The 25,887-nt window shown below is 35.8% G+C and overlaps 1 protein-coding gene across 3 annotated transcripts in view; it reads right to left on the bottom strand.

The window, feature by feature from the left end:
- Nucleotides 1–25,887, bottom strand: part of LOC150084557 (disheveled-associated activator of morphogenesis 2-like) — a 575,048-nt gene that overhangs the window by 95,121 nt on the left and 454,040 nt on the right. For all 3 annotated transcript variants that reach the window (XM_090375315.1, XM_090375314.1, XM_090375316.1), the window contains exons 16-17: nt 22,746–22,853; nt 12,737–12,928 (exon numbers count right to left, since the gene is read on the bottom strand). In XM_090375315.1, coding sequence (XP_090231441.1) covers nt 12,737–12,928; nt 22,746–22,853 — 300 coding nt within the window. The remainder of the gene's footprint in view (nt 1–12,736; nt 12,929–22,745; nt 22,854–25,887) is intronic.

Here is a 25,887-nt window from a genome sequence, read left to right as displayed (position 1 = left end):
AATGTAAAACTTTTAAATATGTTTAGCATTTTATATATTTCGGCAGTGTAACATTTAAATTAAGAAATATTTATTTAATAATATAATTATTTCATAATTGAAATGTTTTATTCATATACATCGTAAACATAGATATCTTATTTCACTTTTTTTTTTTTTTTTTTTTTTATAAAGCGGAGAATCGGTTTTATATTATTCAGGGATTTCCTTGAGGGAAACCCAACAATTTCAATACGTAGTTACACTCGCGGACAAACGACATGACCGTTGGGTCATAGCTTTAAATTGTTCAATCAAATCGAAAAACGTGGATACGATACGGGCTCAAGAGTTGAAAAGTGTTGTAAAAATTGTTTTACCTGAAGAAGTGCTTCGCAAAATGGATACACAAGAAGCATACGATGAGGAGGTATTGAATTTCGACTTTAATTTAGATTTTTACATATTTATTTTATATTAAAAACAGAAAATAAATAACAATTTATATATAATATATTTTTTAAATCCTTACAAACAAATGAAGGCCAAATCCTATTAATGGGTGCCATAAAAAAAATAAAAAATATATGCTTAAAAATTTAATAAATAAAAAATTAGGGAAAATCAAAAATTCAGTTAACTTTCAAAACACAAGAAAATTTTACCTTTCTTATTTATTTATTTCTAAAATAAGATAATTTTTCTTTAGAAAATTTTCCTTCTAAATAGAAACTCATATAGATAACCTTCTAGTAGACTATCCTGTGTTCCAAACTGGCATATTAATTTTCCTTTGGCATGTAACCAAGTGTTTTCAATATTTTGAGTATGAGCACTTGAATCATCTGGAGAAACAAAATTATAGTGATGAATAACCTCATCATGGGTATAATTAATGTCTCGGTAGAGATCCTTATATGCAGGCCATCCATCACTGATGATTCTTGTACCTGGCAATATTCTCTCTCTTATAATTGATAATAGAGTTGTTTTATCTCTATTTTCTACTGTAACTAAAAAATATCGATTGATAATTCTTTCGAATGCACCAAAAATACATTGTGTTCCTATTAGTCGTCCTCAATTATATTTTCTTTTGAAAAATGCTGATTCATCAATTTCAACTTCGATAGGTATTCCATTTTCTGAAATCCCCCCTAGTTAACTATCTTAATCAATTATTGATATCTTGCAGATCTCCCTCAGATCTTTGCATTTTTCAATAACAATGTTTTTATTGATATTTAAATCAAGAGCAATGCAATCTTGGGAACAGAAGTATAGAAATAATAAATTTTGAGATAACGATAATCTACTATCATTAAAAAAAGATTTATGTCTAAAATACTCTGTTTTACGGCAAGGTTTCTTACAACCCCATCTAAACATATCAGTTTTACATTTACTTTTTGTAAGCGGCATTTCAAGATTGCAAACTTCACAGAAAGCTGTGCCGACCGGGCTAGCCAGGTGGGTAAAGTGCCTACCTAACAACCCAAAGGTCGCAGGTTCGAATCCCCCCTCGGGCTTGGATCAGAGTAAAATGCAAAAACTTTGGGAGGTGAATTATGGCCACAGAAGCTGATGCACTAACAAAAAAAAAAAGCTGTACTCTGAAAATGTAATTTTTTGCCAACCAAGAAATCCAGTGATCATGCCACTGCATAAATTCATCAACTCCGTTAAACGGTTATTGTTATTTTTTACTACTTCCTCAGAATAAACTGCATTTAATATGCAATTTGGAAGTTTTTGTTTGGACATAATGTTGAGGTCTTAAAAAATTTTATGGCACCCATTATTTTTTATGGCACCATTAATAGTAAATCTAACCCAAATAAAAATTTCAAAAGTTAGCGGGTTAAGTGTTAAAAATAGCGGATTTTGAGCATGCGGTTAGCGGGAAGTATTATTAACAGTTGGCAACACTAATCCCGAGGTGTGTTGAATCATTCATGATGCTGTGGATGCAAGAATTCATTAAAATTACTTTATCCATTTATATTTGGAGAGCATCGTCCTGAAGTTATTCTACAGACCAGATTGAGGTAATCTCTTTTATTCTTTTAAATATCGTCACAACGTAGACCCTATTGAGCCCTGTAGCTGTGTTTTATATTAATCTATCCATTACTAAAAATTATATTCAAAATGATGACTTTATGCCAAATCTTGGAATATTTACAATGAAATTTCCCATTGTCAGCTTTTAATTATTTCTTGCCTACTTTTAAGTTTTAAAAAGACACTTTATACAGGGCTCATGTTTGCTTATGGCATGAAATGAGTACACCCATCCTCAGTTTAACAGTTATGTATTTTTTAAATTTTATAGGCATTATATAGCCCCATTTATATCCCATTACATAAGCCACTTTTCAAGTCTTCTATAGAGTCCATGGCCTTCCATGGAACACCTGAAAAGTAGCCAATGAAATTGTGAGGTTTTTTTTTTTTTTTTTTTTGAAATTCTTCAAAAGCTCACATGTAATGCCCTTTAGTAATTACATTTTTTCTTACCTTTCTTTTATTATTTTTTATTTTTTTTTGTACATATCCCAGGAGAAGGCGGCCCTGTTTTCTCCCCTCCCCTCCACTATCCCATCCATAATGTCTTATGGTTGGCCACGTACAATCAGCAGTATCTTGCATTAATGGAATACAGGACATGTACGCTTTTAACACTACTTGCCACTCTTTACATATCTTCTCCTTAGATGAACTGGAGCTATGTGCAGGTTATTCTCTATTTATTTTTCAACATTAATATAAGATATGAATTAATTAGATGACTGTACAATTCTAACCAACACCAACTTCCTTTCATTTTGGATTCTAGCTCTTTTTTTATCATCTATTTAGAGCAGAAAAGCTAATATTATTGTACATGGACTTACTAATGTAAAAATATCCAGGTTCCTGAAGACTGCTGAGATGCAACAATGCATGCTGTGTCACTCAGCAGCACTTTCTCATGGCCACCTCCATATAGCACTACTGCAGACTTGGGAAACTGTAATCAACAGCACTCGTTTATTTCATAAATTAGCATATTGTCTCCTTTTATCTGCAAATTATAAATAAAGATTTTATTAACTTGTATTCCAAACCTAAACTGTACATAACAGTTTCATAGTATTAAATTAGTTTAGGGAAAGTAAGAACTGGGGGAGGGGAAGATTATATCAAAAGCCACTACAGTAAAATTTGCTATAGATTTTGTACAATTGGCTGGGTGATATAGGTTAATTTTAGCTTTCATTGGCTTTCTCTAATTATGACTGACAAGATCATGCAGAGCAGTGCTTTTACAACTATAGAAAACTTTTCCCTAGATTTCACGAGATTTGTTGTCTAGTACAACTGACATTTTACATATTTCAGTAAAAAGAGCACAAGGTTTTTTTCAATATTTTTGATGATAAATTTTAATACAAAATAAAACTAACAATAAAAAAGACTAAACTTTATATCAAAGTAAGGGTTCAAGATCTTTTTTTACTGCAGAAGCTGCTTCCCAATAAATTCCACATACTTCTGCTATTAGTGCCAGTTTTTCCTTCATTTCTTACTTTCCCTAATTTATCTTGATGAAACTGTTATCTCTGGTTAGTTTAGGAAAATGGAGGTAAGTTAAAATTTTTATTTATAATTTGCTGTTTAAAGAAGACAATATGCTTGCTCAGGAGTATAAAGTTTCAAGAAACTATCAAGTACTATTGATCACAGTTTGCCAGGCCTTTGTTGTTGTTGTTGTGGGGGGTTTAGTGGCAATAAGCTGCTTTGGCTATAATGCGCCTATTCATTTTTTATATAAAGAAATCAGATATTCTCGTACAGTCAGAAAAATCTGTAATCAAAAAAGATTAAAAACTGTAGTTTTCTTGAGGAAATTAAAAAAATTTAGAAAGATTTGCTCTGTCACCAATCAGATTCTCTAGCGTTGGTTTGAAAAGATTAACCAATGATAGCAGGTTTGAAGTTCTTTTTTGTTTATGGTAGGGGCAGTCAATGCGAATATGTTTAACAGTCAGATTTAGAGAACAATGTGGACATAGTGGCGGATCATTTCCTATAAGTAAATGAAGGTGGGTCAGACGGGTATGACCCATTCTTGCCCATGAAAGAAATACTTCTTCTCGTCCTGTTTAAATTGAAAGAGTTTATAATTAGTTTGAGAGTGCTATAGTTCTGTCCATTTTGGTAGGCATGCAGCGTTTATGATTAGTGCATAGTCTAATTCTGGAGTAGGGATATTTGTTAAATCTAAGGTGGTTAGATTTTTTGCAGCTTTATTGGCTAGTTCATTGCCCAAAATACCAGAATGTGCCCGAATCCAACAGCAGGTGACCAATTGATGGTGTTCTTCAATTTGTAGTAATAAGTCTCTAATTTCATCAAGAATGGGATGAACCTTGTCTGAGGAATTACATAATACCATGATTTTGCTGAGGGAATCAGTGTAAATAACAGATTTTAAAGACCAGTCAGAACAAAGATTTTCTAAAGCTAGTTTAATTGCATATAATTCAGCCGAGAATATACTGAATTCAGATGGAAGGAATGCTGAAATAGTGGTATTCAGAAACACTGCAGCTGCTCTAACTTTTGAATTAGATTTAGATCCATCTGTATAAATTGGTAAAAAATCAATATATCTTTGAGTGTGAACTGTGAAGTTGTCTGACATTTGATGTTTGCAAAATATTCTTTCCCCATTGGCAGAGGTAACTGTCACAGGTCGGAATAGGAGGAGGAACCCATGGTGGTTGAGTGTAGGTTGCTACTTGTTGTACGGAATGAATGGAAACATTCCAAACCTGCATCAGTTCAAGAAGGTGAAGACCAGCTGGTTTTACTATGCTAAGTTTATTTTTGTAGAGGATTTCTAATGGCGGATTGAATTGGTATGGCTGATTGGGATGCGAGGCACAACTTTTTATCTTGACAGCATAATTCAGTAACAGCGTTTTCCTTCTAAATATTAATAGGGGCTCATGAGCATCAATGTAGAGACTGTGCGCTGGCGATGTTCTGAATGCATCAAATGCAATCCCCAAAGCACTGTGTTGAATTGGATCAAGCCAGCGTAATGCACTCATTCTGGCAGAATCGTAGATGGCAGCTCCATAATCAAGATGAGATCTGATTAATGCCCTGTATAACTGTAGCAGGGAAGTACGATCTGCACCCCATGTTTGGGTGGATAAAGCTCTGTGTATGTTTAGCTTTTTCAGACAGGAAGTACTTACCATTTTAACATGATCTAAGAAATTAAATTTTTTGTCAAGGATTAATCCTAAAAATCTGATGTTATTTGTGACTGGGATGGAGATATTATAGATATGAAATTCAGGGTACAGATGAAGCTTGCATTGTCTACAAAAATGGATAGCTACTGTTTTGTGCAGTGAAAGTTGATAGCCATTAAAGCTGGCCCATTGCTGTATTTTATTAAGTGATATCTGAAGCTGTCGTTCAATAGATCTCATATTTTGGGAATGGCATGAAATGGAAAGGTCATCTGCACAAAGGTAAGTCTCTACTGCTGTTTAGTCATAGAATCTATTCTAAGAGCAAAAAGAGTGGCACTCAACACTGATCCCTATGGAACACCTTCCTGAATGAGCTTTTCTGAAAGAGCATGTTGGTATCGAACTTGAAACAATCTAGTATGTAGGAAATATTTCACAAATATAGGAAGGTTGCCCCATAGGCCAAGAGTGATCTTTACTCTCTTAGTCTAAGAGGCAACCTTCCTATAGTTGTGAAAAATTTCCTACATACTAGATCGTTTTAAGTTGCCAGGTGGTGTCAAAAGCCTTCTCTATATCTATGGAAACCATTACTAGATGTTCATGTTTAATGAAGGCATTACGATTGGCAAATTCAGCCTTGACCATGAGATCCAAGCATGACCTGTTTTGTCGAAAGCCATGTTGACTACTATGGCTCATTAGATGTTCTGACTCAATGATCCAGACGAGTCTTCTGGCGCCTCCGTAGCCAGGTGGGAAGGAGCAGCAGTGCATAGCACACGCTTCTTGATTAGACCGGGGTTCGAGCCCGTCACCATCAAATACGGAGAATGCGGAAAGGTCAGGGAATGACCACCGCATATCCCGGAGCAATATGGCCTTAGTTGCTAATGCTCCTAAAAACCAAATAACAAACAAACAAACGAGTCTTCTGTGGACAACTTTTTCAAGGATTTTGCTGAGGCAGCTTGAAAGAGATAGTGGTCTATAGTTATCGGGGCTAGTTAGATCTTTTCCAGGCTTTAGGAATGCCAAAACAATAGAATGATGCCAAGAAGCTGGGTATACATTTTCTAAAAATATATAGTTGTAATATACCAGAAGGTGACACAAAGCTTTGTCATCAAGATGTTATAGCATGACATAATAAATCCCATCTGGCTCGGCAGCACCATCATGGGCTGTTCCGATGGCTTTCAAAAGTTCAGAAAGTTATAAATTACAGAGGTTTGTTATATGGAAGAAGGAGAGCAGTTTGAAAGTTAACAGAATGCTGTTCTCTACTGATTTTAATTTATTGGAATGATTTAGTGTAAGCTGAAGCTGCTGAGATTTCAGCAAAAGTATTACCCAAAGCATTAGCTGTATCTAAGAGATTGGATATATCTTGCCCATTCCAGGAGAGTATTGGAGAAGGTATGGTAGGAAACTTACCAGAAAGCTGTCTAATTTTTTTCCATATTATTCTGGAATCAGTGTTGATATTCAATGCAAAATAGGTCCAGGATTCTTTCTTGGCTTGCTTTCGTATGAAACGTGCTTTTGCCCTTATTTTCTTAAAATTTATAAGATTTGGTGTGGTTGGACTTTGCCGAAATAAATTCCAGGCTTTATTTTTTGCTTTCTTTGCTTTTGTGCAGTCCTCATTCCACCAGTAGTTATAATGATTTCAGTTCAAGGGATTTGATAATGGTATTGGGTCTTTTGCCACTTCTAGGAGATGCGCTATAATGTAATCTGTCTTATCAAAAGGATGGAGGCGGATTGTTTTCTCATCAAGACATTGATGACCAAAGTTTTGCCCAGTTTGCGCAGACAAATTTACATTTTCTGCAGGGTTGATTTGAAGGAGTCTGTGCTACCGAAAATTTGTATACGATTGGGAAGTGGTCACTGCCCATGGGATTATTTATAATGCACCACTCTATGGTCAGGACCAGTATTGGAGAACAAATTGAGAGATCTATTGCTAAGGTGTGTCCAGTTGGGAGCTGTACGTGCATGGGTGCACCAGTATTCAGTATAATGAGGCTTTTGGCCTCTAGAAAGCTTTCAATGAGTCATCCCCGTCTATCTAATTTAGGATCACCCCAAAAGGGTGGTGCCCATTAAAATCCCCTAATATACAGAGAGGTGGAGGTATCTGTACGATGAGATCTTCAAGATCTTTTAAACAGTAAGTCTGGTTTGGTGGTAAGTAGATTGAGATAAGTGTGCTGGTAATATGGAAAGTTATACAAATAGCAACAGTTTCTAATTCAGTCTGAAGTGGAATATGTTTAGTTGGGATCTTTGAATTTACTAGGATCGCCACACCACCATTAGTTGTATTTCAGTCTCTTTGATAGAGGCAATAGTTCTTTATCGAAGAAGAAATATGTGAGGTAAGGAAAGTTTCCTGTAAACAAAGGGCGACTGAAGAATATCGGTTAATTAGGTATTGAATATCATCAGTGTTGCAATGAAAGCCTCTGCAATTCCATTGTAAGATGCTGTGGCTCATTTAGGTTTAGCCGAGGATGATTCATCTGACTGTTTTTTGTTTGAGAAGCATTTTTTTCAGTCTTTTTTTTTGGGAAGGTCCGGTATCCACAGTGTCATTGACGTGAAGTTCTAGTATGGGTTCCTCTTGATCTGAATGTACATCAACTTCCATACTGTTGGTGGATGATTCAGGTTTCTTGTTGTCTTTAGTAGTTTTTAATTTTTCTTTGTCATGCGGGACGGTCCGAGTATCAGTTGGGATGCTGATTGGAATGTTGGTCACTTCAGTGGTTTTAGTTTTATGTGTGTCTTTACCAGAGTTTGATAATGTACTTTTAACCCAGTTAACTAGAGATGTGCAGGGAGGTATTGATACATCTGTTTGAGCTGCTGCTGAATGAAAGCTTCGAGCATGAGATGCATATGAACGACTGGGCATGGTCAACATACCTGTCTGCATGCCTTAGGGTATGTGACTTTGTGCTCTATTTTATATTTTTGGATTTTCTTTCTTGTTTTCCACATTTCACAAGATTTGGAAAAGGCTGGGTGACTTTCTTTGCATTTGGGGCAAATAGGACTTGAGGCTGAACAGTCTGCTTGTGTATGCTCCTTGGAACCACAAATAGGACAAATGGCATCACCTCTACATGCTTGTTGAGAGTGTCCATATTTCTGGCATTTAAAACAATGAATGGGATTAGGGATATAAGGCTGAATTTGGCAGTTTAAATAGCCAGCTTTTACTGAGGATGGCAAATCTGAGGTGCTGAAAGTTCAAATTATGGATTGAGTTGGAACGAGATTTCCATCTTTTTCGGTCATTATACGTTTTGCACTAATTACGTTTTGATTGCTCAATTCCTGCACTAATTCCTCTTCAGATCCTGTAGTCAGGTCCTGCTTGGTGATGACACCTTTGGACGGATTTAACGTATTGTGGGGAGTGGTAGATACTGGCAGCCCAGCAAATGCTGTTGTTTTGAGCCACTACTCTGAATGTTTTGAGGTAGCTGTTTCAATCAAAAAGTCTCCGAATTGCAGTTGTTTAACCATTTTTAGTGTTCCAGCAATGGATTCCAAATATCATTGGATAACAAATGGTGATAACTTTCCAACAGGCTGGTTGGAAAGTTATCACCCAGAAAGTTTGGCATCTCATTGCACTGCACTTCTCTTCAGAGCCCTTTTGGTTAGTTCAAGTCCTCATCATTGGGTTTGTCTGGCCTTGAGTTTGAAGGCTCTAGAGGTAGATAGTCATTTATATCCATGGTTATAAATGACTATCCACCTTTAAGCCCTGGAGGATAAATTTTCCCCCAGGTTACCGGCCCCACCACAGGGAGGCAGGAGCAGTGCCACAAGGAGTCTAAGCAGTTAGATAAGTTATTTGGTTAGTAAAAAAAAGTAATATATGTAATGAAAAAGAACGGTGAATTTCTTTTCTGTTCTTACTTGTAACTTTCCAAGTGTAGAACTGGATTATAGAGAACGATATAACTTAAAATGAACTTTATCGCTGAAAACGATTGCTATATAATCGCACACTTTGAACATTTCACTCGAATTCGCTTGGCACCCTGGGCTTGCCAGGCCTGCATCATGCTATCAATGCATGGTACTAAATGCATGAAAATACTAGTAAGCAATGCAGTGTGCCATTGTTGTATTTGAGCAGAGTCCTCAAAAAAAAAAAAAAAAACCTCTCTTGATAATACAAAATTATTTGGATTTACTGTGAAAGTGCCTAGAATTTTAATCAGACATGACAGGAGAGGGTTTGTGATAGGAGCTGTGTCAATATTCCAGCCTGAACAGAATGTACTATTTCATGGGATGTAATTTTCTTATCACGTGGTTTGCACTTGTTGACAGAAGAAACTGCTTTTGAAGAGATTGGTTATTCTTGGATAGAAGAGCACAAGAATATTTGCTGACACTACTTTGGTAATATTAACTGTTTTGGGAAATTGCTACTTAGGAAGAGAAACAAAAAATTTATTGTAGCTAAAGCCTAGGTAGGTACGATTCTTGATCCACTTCAAGCAATCTTACTGGGACATCAATAAGTTCAAAGTTGAGGGCGGGAAAAATTTTGAGCCCAATAGGGTTTCTTATAATACTGTGACCCAACGATTAATATTCATTCACAAGCTCCTAGGCAAAATATATATTTGTACATGGATCCATAAAGATGGAACCAGGGAGAACATTTTTTTATAATTTTCTTCTGTTCTTTCTTATTTCATATTAGATTTTATTCCTTGGCAGAGTTATTCTTTTTTAATGCATGCTTAATTAATGCATTTCCTCTAATGCATGCTTAACACCATCAATTCACCTTCCTCTTGGTCTGCTTTTAGGCCTTTTACCATTCATTTTTGCTTGAAGTATCTGCTTAGATAATATCCCTTCACATTATTTCTACATTCCCATACCATCTTAAGTTTAATTCTCATATACCTTTGAATGGATGTATATTTGTTGTTCCATGATTTTTTCTTTTACTTTTTCTTTTTTTTTTTTTTTTTTTTCATATTTGCTTTATGGTCTCACAGTTGGTTCCATCTGTTAGTTGCCTTTATTTTTTTTAATACTCTTTCTGAAGATTCAAAATTTTCATCAATCCCTTTATTTGTTACTCAGCCTTCAACTCCTCAGGTTAAAATAAGCTTAAAGAACTGTCGTAAACAGCTAATTTTTGGGAATGTTAACTTCACAGATATTGACAGGAATTTGTGGTTGGTCATTCATACAGTAGCAAGACTTTTTTTATATTTATTGAATGGCTGTTTCTACACTACCATGTTACAGAATGAGAGAGAGCAATAGTCTTGATATGATTATCAGCAGTGACTCTTCATGCATTAAGAATATCCAGATAAAGAAACCACTATGTTGCAGTGATCATAATACACTGATGTGGGAGCTACTTAAAAATATAACTTGTGCTATTGGTAAAGGAAAAGGATTTTGCTTTTATAAAGACAACCACATTGGTTGTAGACAATTTTTAAATTCCCTTACTACAAATTCTTAATGGATAGCATTCAGGGAAATAATCACAGAAGCTATTAAGCTTTTCATACTGCCCTAAGAGATATTGTTCCAGGTTTCAATCTAAATGGATGTCATATGAACTAATCAGACTAGTGGCAGAGAAGAAAAATGGATGGGAAAATTATAAATTAGCAAGAAAATTAGAAGCCTACAGTAAGCACAAACTAGTCTGCAAGCTAAGGGAGAATACGAGGTCTGTGGCTAAGAATACAACAAAAATTAGTAAAGAATTCTTTTTTGAAATCTAAGTATCATTAGATTTCACTGGTTAACACTAGAAGGGAAAGGATGAATCACGATGGCCCATATATGAAGTCATTACTGTTGGTGATCTTGATCAGGTAGCTAACAAACAATAAATAGTTTGCAGCAATATACCTTTGAAGAAGTTTTATGGGATGGAAATAACAGAAATACACAAAGTTATAACTGGAAGCTAAATGATTCTTTGATGAGAGGAAAGAGAAATTGTTCAAAATAAACATAAAAAAAAGTCACCTGGGGCAGATGAGATCTATCCTGATATATTAAGGGAGGCAACAAAGGAGGTAAGCAAACATTTAGCTATCATGATGGGGGCAGTTTTCTTTCTGTACTATATATAGATATCATAGTTCAGTATCAAATGATGAAGAATGCGATATAATTAGGTATTTGCACACAAATAACCATACAATCATTGCATAAAAAGAAATGTGAAAATAGATGTAGTTAAAAGTGACTATGATTGCATCTATTGTTTTTTTGTTAAAAGAAAAAAAAAAAAAAAGTTCCAAAACATTTGCCTCCCCTTTCCACATCCTTCTATATTTATCTCATAATTTGAACCAGTTATACTCCCAATGTGGCTATTAATAGTGCAAAATTTGAATAACAAATTTTCTGTTTATGGCTGCATTATAATTTTCTAAACTGGAGTTCTCATGATGAAGAAAACCAATCATTTAGGTTAAAAATTTTAAAAAGTAAAAAAAAAATGTTTACGATGACATATTTCATTTTTATAATGCATATAGTTATACTTGTGTTGAAATTTCCTAGGGAGTGCTTCTTGTTAGAGTACATAGTCTCAATCAGAGTGTTTCATGGAGCTAGTCCAATGGTACGACGCTGTTTTCACTGGTTTGGACTTAGTCGGTTGGTGGTATGCCTGAAGTTCATAGCATACTTCAGTCTAACTGAAGCATAACTGAAGCTCATAACTCTCTAATGTATCAGACAGTTATGTGCTACCACACTGTGGCAGTACTCTGGAAACAGGCTCTGTTATGGCATCATGTCATACAGCAAGGACCTTCGGACTGTTTTGTGTACAGTAACATCAACTAGACTGACTAGCTCAGCTCAGCTCAGACCTCAGTCCCATTTACCAACTGTGAATTGAACTGGAGCACTGGATTTGGCTGATTCCAAAACAGCCTTCTTACAAACCAGCTTCATCAGCTTCACTGCAAGAGGAATGGACACAAATTCTGATTGATATCTACTGAAAGTTATTAGAAACTGCCTCAGAGAATTCAGGCCTTTATACAAGCCAACAGTAGCTTTATTGCATATTTAAATACCTTTGGTGATATATGGCATATATAGCCTAGTTAGCCTATGAATTTATCTAGCTGTGGTTGTTATTCATTGCTATTAAATGCTATGAGTTCTAAAACAAATTTTTCCCTAATGCAGTACACTTTAGGATATTTTGTAATAAATTAAAAGAAAAATTAACAAACTTAGGTTGGCATAAAACAATATCAAATTTATTTTTTTAAACAGCTGAATAAGTTCAGACTTTACAAGGGTTTCAGCTTTGAAGCAGAAATGTAATTTATATTAAATAAATGTTTCTGATATTGCTGGTACAGTATTAATTTACTGAAAATGGGACTTATTAAACTAAAACAGGTCAAGATTATTGTCCATGAGAAGTTCACATTTCCATTAATTTATCAAAAAATTACCTGTTCTACCATATCTTTAGGAAGTTGATCTTTACTGTCCATGCTTAGAATTGCCTTACAGATTTCTTCATTTGTCATTCTTAATTTAGAAAGTAATATTGTACAATTTTGAGCTCGCCTGCCATCAATCACAGACAGTTCCCTCGTTGGTCTTACAGCTCGAGCTGTAATATCCTCCACTGAACCATTACTCTGAAAGTATATAAATGCCATTCAAACCTGAAATTGGATATATTTTTCTAAAAAAATTCTTTTCATTGTTTTATTATGATAATTATTCTTACTAAAAATGATTTTAAACATAGAGACCACTAGTCTTATACAGTTTTGATCCTAGTTTATGATAATATTAAATTACTACTGATTAGTCACTGGGTAGTTAAAATTTATATTAGGAGGGGTAGGAAGGGGGTTTATCTTCATTCTTTTTTTTTTTTTTTTCCTATAAGAATCACATTATGGTTTTTTTCTTTATTAGCATGTTCCAATTGGTACTGACACATTGCTTAATCTGATGTATTAATTTTTATATTGGAACAGCTGTTAATTATTATTATTATTATTATTATTAGCTATATGGTGCAAGGAAGCCTGAGGCTTATGCTGCACCAGCCAAAAAATAATTCCTGAGAGAGAGAGAGCCAAAAGTAGAAGGGAATCACCAAGAAAGAGAAGAATGATGATATCCAGCTCAGGACCCTGGGAATGCCAAGCCCATACTCACCAGATGTGAGCTGATTGAACTTACCTTATTAGACAGAATTAGAGCATATTTCACATAATTAACCTTTTTTTTTTTTTTTCTTCTGGAAAAGTAATACTTGCAAAATGGGCTGATAATGTGATGTGGGGGATAACATCTGTTTGTGTGCTTGTGTTATTTGCACAGAGAACAAGGTTACTGAGAAGGCAGGCAGGCAGGCAGGCAGGCAGGCAGGCAGGCAGGCAGGCAGGCTGAAAAATACATTTGGTGTGTATTTCTGCTTTAAAGATAGAAAATATCTTTGTGGGATCCAGACTGACAAAGGAGTTAGGGAGGACACACTGAAAACATTTCCTTTTTAGCATATCCACAATCGTGCTTCCAGCTGTCTTATATATATGAAATATGTACGATGTTTCCCATAATTACTTGGTATGATGTCGTGATTTCTAATAACAACCAATTTTTTTTATTTCTGCCTTTTAAGTGTCCTTGTTTTTTTGTTTTTTTTTTTTGTTTTTTTTTGACTCTTCTAGGATAGTAGATCCTAGAAGAGTCAAAATCTCTATCCTAGCTACCAAATAGTAGCTAGGATAGAGATTGCTTACAGATTTACTGTTTACAGAACATATATTGAAAGGAACAGAGGATGAATGAATGAAGAGATACAGATGTCCTGGGAATAGTTTTATTAGAATAAAGAAAAAGCTGTTTATGACAATCTGTACATCCACATTAATAAATTACCCAAAAATATTTTAAACATTTGATACCATTGAAATTATGAAATGTACAAAATGAGTTGAACCCAAGAATTAGTTATGAATTTAATTATGTTTGCACTGATGGAATTTTCTCCAAAGATATGGTCTTGTGACAGGTGTTGTTATATGAATATTTAAGTTCAGCTATGTAGTACAGACCAATATTAATATATGTCTAATAGCTTAGAGCATTTATGGATTTCAACTTTTACATTAGCTTAAAATGCGGCTAGATACAGTAAATAGATAATTTCTTTGTCTGATACGAAATGACTAAATCTGATTTTAAAAATATCAGATAAATTAATAATTCCGGCATGTAATACAAAGTGGCTGATAAATAGGAAAGAAATTAAAGAGGAGCTAGGAAAGAGAAATTATCAAGTAAAGACAGACATTTAAGTATGATAAAGATAAACAGAGGACTTGTGGCTTGTTCACTCACAAAGCAGCACAACTTTTCTACACCAGGAGTCAGAGAGGCAATGAGGAATAGCAATATTCTTGATGTGATTATCAGCAGTGACTTAACGTACATTAAGAATATACAGATAAAGGAACCAATAGGTGTCAGTGATCACTATGTACTCATGTGGGATTTACTCTCAAGGCAAAGGGAAAGGCCTTTGTTTTAGTAAAATTGACTACAATGGTTTTAGTGAGTTTTTAAAATCTGTTCATTAGGATGACATTACCAACAGCAAATTTATATTCTAAATGGGGAACATTCACAGAAATTTAAACAGGAAGCATGCTTCAGACTAGAGCTGTTTGTTTGTTTGGGGATTTATTAGGTACATCAGCATCTACGGCCATAGTGCACCACAGACTAGAGCAGCCAAGCACAGGCTCAAAGTAGGATACTACTATAGCTTAGAGGAGAACTGAAAGGGTGACTTTCCAAAGAATCACAGCATTACAAAATGTGCTACTTGTGCAATGTTTGCAAGCCTAGCTAGAACTGGACATGATACAGCCAATAGAGATGTCATTGTGTGTGTGTGTGTGTGTGTGTGTGTGTGTGTGTGTGTGTGTGTGTGTGTGTGTGTGTGTGTGTGTGTGTGTTTGGTGGAGAAACAAAAATTAGAAAACAGCAGTGGGAAAAGAAAATTGAGAGTAGGAATGTGTTACAGGCCTAATGACTGAGTATAACAAAGAACTATACAGAGAAATATTGTGAACTAGTAAATCAGAATATTTTCTAATAGAAGATTTAAAAGATATTAACTGGAACTAGTGGGTTGGTCAGTCACACACTAGCAAGATTTTGTGGATTTATTGGATGTTGGCTTAGCCAAAAAAGCCAACCAACAAATTACATAAGGAACCTTCACACAGTAGTGACTTTTCATCTGCAAAGAGTTGCAGATAAAAAGCAGCTTAAGTAGTACTTTATGAGATATGGTATATGGAAAGGCTGTTACAAAGAAATGTGTGTGTGGTAGGCACAGCACACTGATGGCCAGACAACAGCAACCAAAATGAGTGGACCCCACAGCTAATCTTCACTAATCCACTGCCAGTTTCCACTTGTTCACTCCAGTCAATGAAAAAAAAAATTCTTTTCAGTGATTGCATAGAAATAATAAAATAAATATGAGGACAAGAGAAACACAACGTAAAACACTTCTACTAGGAAACAACCTGTGGGTGGCAGAGGTTGTTTCTTAGACGTGTTTTACATTGTGTTTAGAAACAGTGGCGGATAAAAAAACTGCATCATTTGTGAATTTTGCAAATAATTTGTTTTGTGCTGCATTATAGGTTGCAGAAATGTTCAATGCATTTGTTAGATGGGATATATATTTCTGTGAATGAAATCTAATAAAAAGACTCCAACTGATATACCTAATTGCCATAACTATCTTCCCAAAGGGTAAAATGTATAATTAATGAAAATATGAAAAATCATGCAAGTGGCAATCATGACAAACAGACATACATTTTATTGCATTTATGTGTACAAACTGAAATGACAAGTTAATGTAATAGTATAATGTACCGTAAATCAGCAAAATAAGTCCTCAGTATTTTGTTGGTCCTCCTCAAGCTGCAGTTACAGCCTTGCAACGATCTGGAATAGAGTTAATCAACTTCTGGATATATGGTTGCCCAATTTTGTGGTACCTACCACACCCTTACAATGCTCTCCTGCAGCTGAATCTTACTTGTTGGCTTCTTCTGAGCAATTTTAGACGACATTATGTATTTTCAATAGGGTTCAAATCTGTGGACTGTTGCCGGGTCAGTCCAACACTGTAATTCCAGCATTTCTGAGGTATGACTGCACCTTAAGGGAGAAAAACAAGGGAAAACATTGGTGTAAGTATGTTTTAAGCCTTGTGAGACAAGAAGACAAACTCATTATTAAATCTAAATACCATAAAACTTACTAATTTTGCTGTGTGGCAAGGTGCTGAGTCCTGCTGAAAAATGCAGTTTTGGACGTCTATATGGTGATCCCTAATAACGGGTTTCAGGCACTCCTCCAAGATGGCAGTGTAGGTTTCTGCATTCATCGTTCTGTTCATCATCATCATCAGCCATTTTCAATTCATTGCAGAATGAAGGCCTCTCCAGCAACTTTCCAGTTCCTTCTGTTTTGTGCAATGGCCATCCATTTACTACCCACAAACTCATGAATTTCATCTGTCCATATCCGTCGTTGTCTTCCCAATTTTCTTCTAGCTCCTCTTGGGTACCATTCTAGTATTCCTTAGTCCATCTATCATCATGTCTTCGAGCTATGTGTCATGCCCAAAACCATTTTAGTTCTTTAGTTTTGATAAGGATGTCCTTTACTTGAGTTTGCTGCCTAATCCATGTGTTTCTCTTCTTATCTATCAGTCTGATTCCAATATAATTCATTCCATTCTTCACTGTGTAGTTCTCAGCTTCTCTTCCATTATTTTGGTGAGTGCCCAAGTTTCACTTCCATAAGTCATGGTGGGGAGTATACCTTTGTCATTATTTTATGTTTCAGACAAATTGAGATATTGCTCCTCAGTATGTGACTATATTTCCTGAATGCTATCTATCCCAAATTTATTCTTCCCTTGACTTCCAGCCATTTATCATTATTACAGATGATGACTTGTCCCAGATAAGTATATGACTCCACCTTTTCAATTACTGATCCTTCAATCATTATATCTCTTTCTGTGGCATACTTGTTCATCATTACTTTTGTTTTAGCCATATTCATCTTTAGTCCAAAATCCTTACTAACTCTGCATAACCAATTAAGATTTTCCTCTAATTCTTTGGGATTGTGGCGTATGACCACAATGTCATCTGCAAATCGTAAATGGTTTAGGTACTCTCCATCCTCATTGACTTCTTTCTGCAACCAGTCCAATCTTCTGAAAGCTTCCTCAAGGGCAGTAGTAAGTAACTTTGGAGATATTGTATCTCCTTGTCGAACTCCTTTCTCAATTTTAAATTTGCTACTGTCTTTGTCTAGTCTAATAAAGGAGGTAGCGTTCTCATATATTTTCTTCAAAATCATAATATATGGGGTATCTATGCCTTGTCTTTCTAGTGCCCGAAACATTGCCTTATGCTGTATGGAGTCAAATGCCTTTTCATAATCCACAAATGCCAAGCATAATGGTGTTTTTTATTCATTTGCTTTCTCCATTAGTTGTAAAAATTACGTGAAGGTGATCCATAGTTGAGAATCCTGTCCTGAAGCCAGCTTGCTCTTTTGGTTGATTCTCATCAAGAATTCTTTCTAATCTGTTAGTAATAACCCTTGTGAACAACTTGTAGATGTGAGATAACACGCTGATTGGTCTATAATTTCCAATTTCTGATTTATCTCCTTTCTTATGCAGCAAAACTATGATTCAAGTAATAGCTGTGATATTACATGAAGGTCATCCTTAGTTGAGAATCCTGTCTTAAAGCCAGCTTGCTCTTTCGGTTGATTCTCATCACGCATTCTTTTTAATCTGTTAGTAATGTTAGTGAACAACTTGGAGATGTGGGATAACAAGCTAATTGGTCTATAATTTACAATTTCTGATTTATCTCCTTTCTTATGCAGCAAAACTGATTGCATTATTCCACTCCTTAGGCATCATCGTTCTGTTAATAAACTTAATTCATCCCACTCCTTTGCTTGTTATGCATCCCCAGACCATCTGACCAGCAGGGAACTTTACAATCAGTGTTATGCAGTCAGGATGGTATGCTTCCAGTTTTCATCTTCTGACATATTGCTTCCCATCCGAGCCATGTAGGTTGAATTTTGATTCGTCAGCAAAGATGACATTGTCCCATTGCTCTTTGTCCATGAAACATGCATTTTAGCCCAAGAAAGTCGCTTCTTCCTAATTTGTTGGGTCAACAAAGGTTTCTTCTTGGGCCGATAGACGTGCAGACCACATTCCAAAAACCATCAACGTTCAGTTTTAGATCAGAAGCACTAGAATGGCGATTATGAAGGCATAGCCATTTCAATTATCAATCTTGGGGAGGTGTAGTGACTCTCTTAGGATCTGATCCAGGTCTTCTCTTCACATCACCGGTTTCACACTTTAATTTCAGCATCCGGGATACTGTTGACTGGTGGCAGCCTATTTTATCAGTGATAGCAAGCATAGAAATCCCTTCCTGGGACAGAGCAACAGCTACACTTTTTTTCTTGGTGTCAACTGAACATATGGAGCCATGTTTACACCTCTGCAAAACAGGATACTAATGAGGTGTATACCCTTCCAATGCCATATTTATAGAAAAGGCTGATGCAATACCCCGCAATCAATCTGATGCAATAGGAGTCATTTTGTTTGCTGCAAAGAAACAATACTGTTGCTTTGCAGCAAACAAAATGACTTTAATCAAACACTATCTTATACATTTCACTACAAATGTTACTCTTTTTAAGGTGATGCAGTTTTTTTGTCTGCCACTGTACATCTGAATTTTGAAGGATCTCATCTTCTGTGACCCTTAAAAATTCAGATGTACAGCATTTAAATTATACCTAGTTCTCCTTTGGCACTCTGTTTTTTGGAAGTTTAAGGTGCATCCTGATCCTGCTCACGTTGCTAATAAACTTTATAGATATTTTGCATCTGCATTCACACTTGAGGAATTCTTTACAAAAAGAGATGCCAGAAGTTTATCAGACTCTACCGGGAGCTAAATGATTTTGTGATAACTGAGAGTAAAGCAGAAGGGAAATTGTTGAAGTTAAACACAAAAGGCACACCTGTGGTGAATAGGACCTATCCATTTATATTAAGGGAGACAGCAAAGGAGGAAAGGAAACCAGTAGCCATAACTATGAGATCATCTTTGGATTCAGGGGGGGGGGGAGAGAGGCCTCCTATAGTCTGAAGATGTGAGAATATATCCCCAATTCACAAAGGGGATCAAAAGGTAATATGAGTAACCACTGACCTTTTAGCTTAACTTCTGTTTCAGGGAAAATAATGGAGTCACTAGTTAAAAAAGTAATGAAAGAACATCTGGACAACAATGCAATTATACTGCAGTCACTGCATGGATTTGTTAAGGGGCGATCTTGTCTGGCCAATCTGATTGGTTACTATGATGCAGTAACAAAGGAAATGTATACAAAAACATAGTTTTTATATCATATATATCATTATTATTATTATTATTATTATTAGCCATACGGTACAAGGAAGCCTAAGGCTTATGCTGCACCGGCCAAAAAAAAAAAATTCCCTATTACCCTGAGAGACAGAGAGAGAGAGAGAGAAGTAGAAAGGAATCACCAAGAAAGAGAAGAATGATGATATTTCGAGAACGAGAACGAAGGTACCCTGTGCGGACGTACATTTCTGCCGCTCCTGGAACAGAGAAGTTCTTTCTGATTTATTTTCTGTTTTATTAGCTTAAATTGGCATATTTACTTATTTTCTAGAGTAGTTTTATATTCTTATTTACGATACTTAGATTAAAGTAACTTAGAGATTTTGTAGGTATTACTTAGCATTGGAAAGGGTATCAAATCCACGTGTTTACCGTTCGTAAATAGCCACCATTGTTACGCGATAGAAAATATCTCAAAATAGATAGCATAAACTTAATATAGTATAGTATAGTACATAATATTGTCAATTAATCAGATAATTAATCTTGTTGAACTTCATTGTCAATTAAATTGTACTTTTAACTATACATATAAGGACTTGGATTACGTAATATAAATAATTAGTAAAAAATAAATAATTAATACTTAACTTGATACGGAAGTTATATAAAGGGATTTCGTAGATAACACTCGATACTGAAACATAAATATAGCGTTATAACTGTGTTGAGATATAAGCTGAGGGTATTAATTTTGTACTGAAATTGAAATTTTATTGAAATTAAATCGAAATCATGATTCTGACCAGAGCAGCAGCAAAAGGCTCAAGCTAATGGGAGTGCTGTGGCTCAGGGGAGAACTGAGGGGGGGCAGTTGCCCTCTGAATCACAGCCTATTAAAATGCACCACTTGCTTGATGTTTGTGGAGCAGTCAGGTAGGGACATGATACTGCCATGGGGGATGTCTTTGTGTGTGCGCGATGCAAGGAGTGTAAGGAAATCAGGCGACAACTCAGCATTGCTATGGGCCTATATGAGAGCTTGAAGGACAGGTTGGATGCCCTCGAAGGATTAAAAGTGAGGGCCCATCAAGCTCTCAGCTGCCCACACCAATGCCAGAGCTTGCACTTGGTCATCGCGCAACACAGCGGCAGCCCCCAAGGCAGAATGTGCTGGTCCCAAAGGAACTAGTTATTGTTATTTGGTGTTTTTAGGAGCATTAGCAACTAAGGCCATATTGCTCCGGGATATGCAGTGGTCATTCCCTGACCTTTCCGCATTTTCCGTATTTGGTGGTGACGGGCTCGAACCCCGGTCTAATCAAGAAGTGTGTGCTACGCACTGCTGCTCCTTCCTACCTGGCTACGGAGGCGCCAAAGGAACTAGTAGTTGTTGGTGACTCTATTGTCAGGGAAACGGGAAACATGTTTTGTAAAAAGGATAGATGGAACAGGACCAGGGTATGTCTGCCAGGGGCAAAGGTTGATGACGTTGTAGAGCAGATATCATCTTTTAAGGGCACAAAAGGTGATATAGTTGTACACGTTGGCACTAATGATATTAAGAGTAGGAGACCGGCGGAATTACTTAACAAGTACAGGTCACTGTTGAAAAAAAGCCGTGAATTAGGGTTGAATTTGAAAGTGTCTGCAATTCTGCCCACACACGATAGGAGGGAGTATATGACGAGAGCCCTGTCGATCAATTCGGCCCTGGAAGGATTGTGCAAGGCTCAAGGGGTAGAATTTTTTTCAGCCTGGTCTGTACTTGTTAACAGTAGAGACTGCTTCTACAGGGATGGGATACACTTAAATAGAAAGGGTGCAAGAATGTTTGCTAATGTTATCAAGGCAGGGTTAGGTGGGTCTGCATTCCTTATATCAGTGTCACACAGATATAAGGAATGCAGAACTGGAATTTGGGGAGTACAGTGTCTACAGAAAGGATAGACAGGATAGGAAGGGAGGAGGGGTTATTCTATTAGTTAAGAAACACATAAGATCCAAGGAAGTGAAGCCAGTCGACATCGCTGGACAGCGCAGCAGTGTCGAGTCAGTTTGGTATGACATAAGCATTGGGAGATCAAAATTGACAGTAGGAGTGTGCTATAGGCCTAATGACTCTGATGAGTATAATAAGAAACTGTACAGGGGAATAGAGTGGGCCAGTACATCAGAGAGTCTTATAATGGGGGATTTTAATTTCCCAGATATTGACTGGAATTTGTGGGTTGGTCACTCACACACTATCAAGGCTTTTGTGGATTTATTGGATGATTGTTTTCTACATCAGCATGTTCGGGAGGCAACTAGAAGGAGTAATACTCTTGATTTGATTATCAGTAGTGATTCTTCGTGCATTAAGAATCTGCAGATAAAGGAACCACTAGGTGGCAGTGATCACAGTGTGCCACCCATCAGAATATTAATAGTCACTACAACAATTAAACCCATTTGTTCTCAGCATTTTTGGTTGTGATCTATGTGATATTTCTTAATGGCCAACTACCAGAAGACAGTCATTTCTCTAAGTGAATGCATTCTGAGCTATTACCAAGGTGTTCAAAAAGAAGAAGGGGTGTGTTTTGGTGGATGAATTGGCTATCAGGATTCATTATATTTGCTTATTGTGTTCTGAGTTGCTTTTATGCAAAAAAAAAAAAAAAAAAAAAAAAAACTCATTGGTACATGTCTAAAGCAGGCAAATTTGAATGTGTTTAAGGAAATTATCAGAATTTTGTGTTCTTCAAGATCTTAGTGTAGTCTATAATTGTAAGTTGATATTCTTATGAACATCTAAGATTTTAAATGCTGATAAGAATACAAATAACTATGATTCACACAGGGCTCATATCTGTTGAATATGGGCTTGGCACACCCAGAGTTCTGAGCCAGTGCAGTATAAGCTTCAGGCTCCCTTGCACCATATGGCTAATAATAATAATAATAATAACAATAATAATAGAGTACATACCTGTTGTTTTTGATATGCAGAGAAAGTCTTATCAAATTCTCCAAGATCAATATCCCTGTAGAGTTTTGATTCATCAATATCTGCCCATAATGTTCCTTCCACTCTGTTCTGTTAAATAAAAATAAATAAAAATTTACTATATTCTGTATAATAGCAATTATAGCAATTCATAAATACAGCAAACTTTCAGTTATCAGGACTTGTATGTAAAGGAGAGTGGTATGAATAACACAAAGGAAGTTTACATACACGATATATTCAAGATACTTGAAATTATTATAGATGCTTCATAAAATTCCTGAAAACATTATAGATATTTCATAAAATTCTTGAAAATATTATAGATGCTTCATCCAATTCAATATACTTATCTGAAAGTAATATAAAATTTCTGCACTTACAGAAAATGATGGACATCTTGGCACTTGTAGTTTATATGCATAAGGTGATGCATTTCATTCTGGTTTTGATGTGTGAAATGAATGAGTAGCATACTGACATTAGATTTTTGTTCTATTAAAAAAGTCTCCACCTGAAATGCTTAAAATTGCAACAAAACCACATGATTATGATTCAATGAAAACATACAGCAAAGCGTATTAGTGATATGAGACACTCTGAATAGCCAAGAGCAAAGAGACATTGGCAGTGGAAGGAATTTTTCTTTCACAAAGGTGAATACAATGACCATAGTTTTTAAATTCTTTTCAGTGAGACCAACTGATGTTGTTAAGAAATGCAAATGCTGAATGGGAAGTGTTCGGGGAAGTAATTGTAGAAGCAATTATGCTTTTTAAGCCAACTAAGAGATATTGTTCAAGGCGTAGAGATAACTAAGAGATAATGTTCATACCTAAATGGGTGACATGAACTGATGATTTAGTAGCAGAAATGAAAAATGCATGTGATGATTATACATTATCAAGGGATACAGAAGCCTACAAAACTACAGTCTGCATTCAAGTTACTCAGGTTAAGCAAGATTATAAGTTTTTGGCTGTGAGAACAAAGAAAAGTAGCAAGGAATTCCTGCCTTATACTAACACTATAAAAAAGCACTGATCACATTGGCCCACTAGACATGAATGACACAACTATTGATAATATTATATGGGTTACTGAACATAGTATAGTGAAAAATTTGTAACTACATTCACATGTGAAGAAATTTTTAGGGGTAGGAGATACCAGAAGCACTTAATTTTAACTGGGAGTTAAATGATTTTATGGTAACTGAAGGGAAGCCGGAAGAAACAAACAGTGAAACAAAAAGTAAAAAAAAGGCACTTGGAACTGATTGAATATATTATATTATATTAAAAGCAATAAAAGCAGCAAAAGAGTTAAGTAGACATTTAAAAATAATTATGAGAGCATCCCTGGATTCAAGGGATGCCCCAACAGATTGTAGATGTGCAGATTGCATCTATACAGAAAGAGGGGATCAAAGGTGAAGTGAGTAATTACAGACCTGTAAGCTTGACTTCTGTGGTAGGGAATATAATGGGGTCAATGCTTAAAGAAGTAATTTAGGATCTTCACAGGAATGCAGTTATACAGAAATCATAGCACAGAATAGTTAGGGCAGAAATCATGTTTGAGCAATCTGATTAGCTACTGTGAGATAGCCACAAAGGAACTATATGAAAAAAGTAATTTTGACTTCATATACTTAAATTTCAATGAAGATTTTGATGCTGTTCCATGTGAATAATTGTTGCACAAATTGAAGCAGTGTGGCCTTGAGGACAATTTATTGCTAAGCTAAAGGATTGTTTGAGTGGCAAGAAACAGGGATTAGTTATTAATGATGGCTGCTCTTAATGGATTAACATTATGGGGGGGGTCACTCATGGTTTGGTGTTTAGGCCTCTTCCTATTTTTAATATTTATTAATGATATTTATGTAGGCATATCAAGTTTAATGTCTAAATTTGTTGATGGTGGACAAGGTGGTTAATGATAGGGAATTCTACTCCAACAAGACCTGGATAAATATTTTCACCCCATTCAGTGCCTTAGTTCTTTTTAATGCTTCTTCCAACCTAAATTTAGCCACCATCTACCAATAAATTTATTGCAGATTTATACAAGGTGAGTACCGTTTTTTAAGCATTTGTGTTCATTTTTTAGTCAGATTTATCAGGGTATTATTAGATTAGTATAATTTCACTATTGTCGGACCTGGATAAATTAAAACATTGGCTGAAAAATGGCAATTCAGAGTTAAGATGGAATATATAATATATTAAAATTTAAGATGGAATAAATAATAATACTATACTGAGATTTAAGACTGATAAATGCAAGGTATTGCAGTAATCCTAAAAGTACACACTAGTTGAGCATTACCAAATTCAAGATAGAGGAGAATGAAAAAGACCTAGGAGTATTTGAAGATTGTAACATGAAGTTCTTTGAACAGTGCACACAGACTCAGAACTAGCATTAGTAGAGGCATATATACAAGAAAGGAAGCTTATGCAAAATAAGCCAAAAAAAACGCGCCCTTTTCACCCCTCCGTTGATTCCAAGTACCTGTTTAGCTCAGCCTTAAATTTATTTAGGCTATCAACTTCCACAACAAAGGATGGAAGTCTTTTACACCGACCAACCACCCGCTGGTTAAAGGCAAACTTCCGCACATCTATCCTTTATCTGTCTTTCCTCAATTTGAATTTATGCCCTCTCAAATGATTATTCTGAGCATGAGGAAGAATTCCATCAGCATTGAGCATGCTCAAGCCATTCAACGCTTTATACACCTCAATCAGATCACCTCGCAGGTGCCTAGTCTCCAGACACTGTAATTTGCAAAATTTAACCCTTTCTTCATAAGAGCAACCCTTTGTTCCATTCACTAATCTTGTTGCCCTTCTCTCAACTCATTCCAACAGCTCTACATCCTTCTTAAAATGATGCCTCCAGATCTGTATACAGTACTCAAGGTGTGGCCTGACCATTGTCTTCTATAAAGGGATAATCACCTCCTTATCCCTGGTAGAAAAATTCCTGTATATCATTGACAAGACACTATGAGCTACTCTTGCAGACCGTCTGCACTGATCAGAAAACTTCATATCTGCCTGCACAATTACCCCCAGGATCTTTTTGTTCTCTACCACTGTCAGTGTAGTACCAC

This window comes from Mastigoproctus giganteus, chromosome 6, assembly GCF_048544385.1.
Source record: "Mastigoproctus giganteus isolate SK-2022 chromosome 6, ASM4854438v1, whole genome shotgun sequence".
Lineage (NCBI taxonomy): Eukaryota > Metazoa > Arthropoda > Arachnida > Uropygi > Thelyphonidae > Mastigoproctus > Mastigoproctus giganteus.
This window is presented reverse-complemented; position numbering and strand designations above follow the sequence as displayed.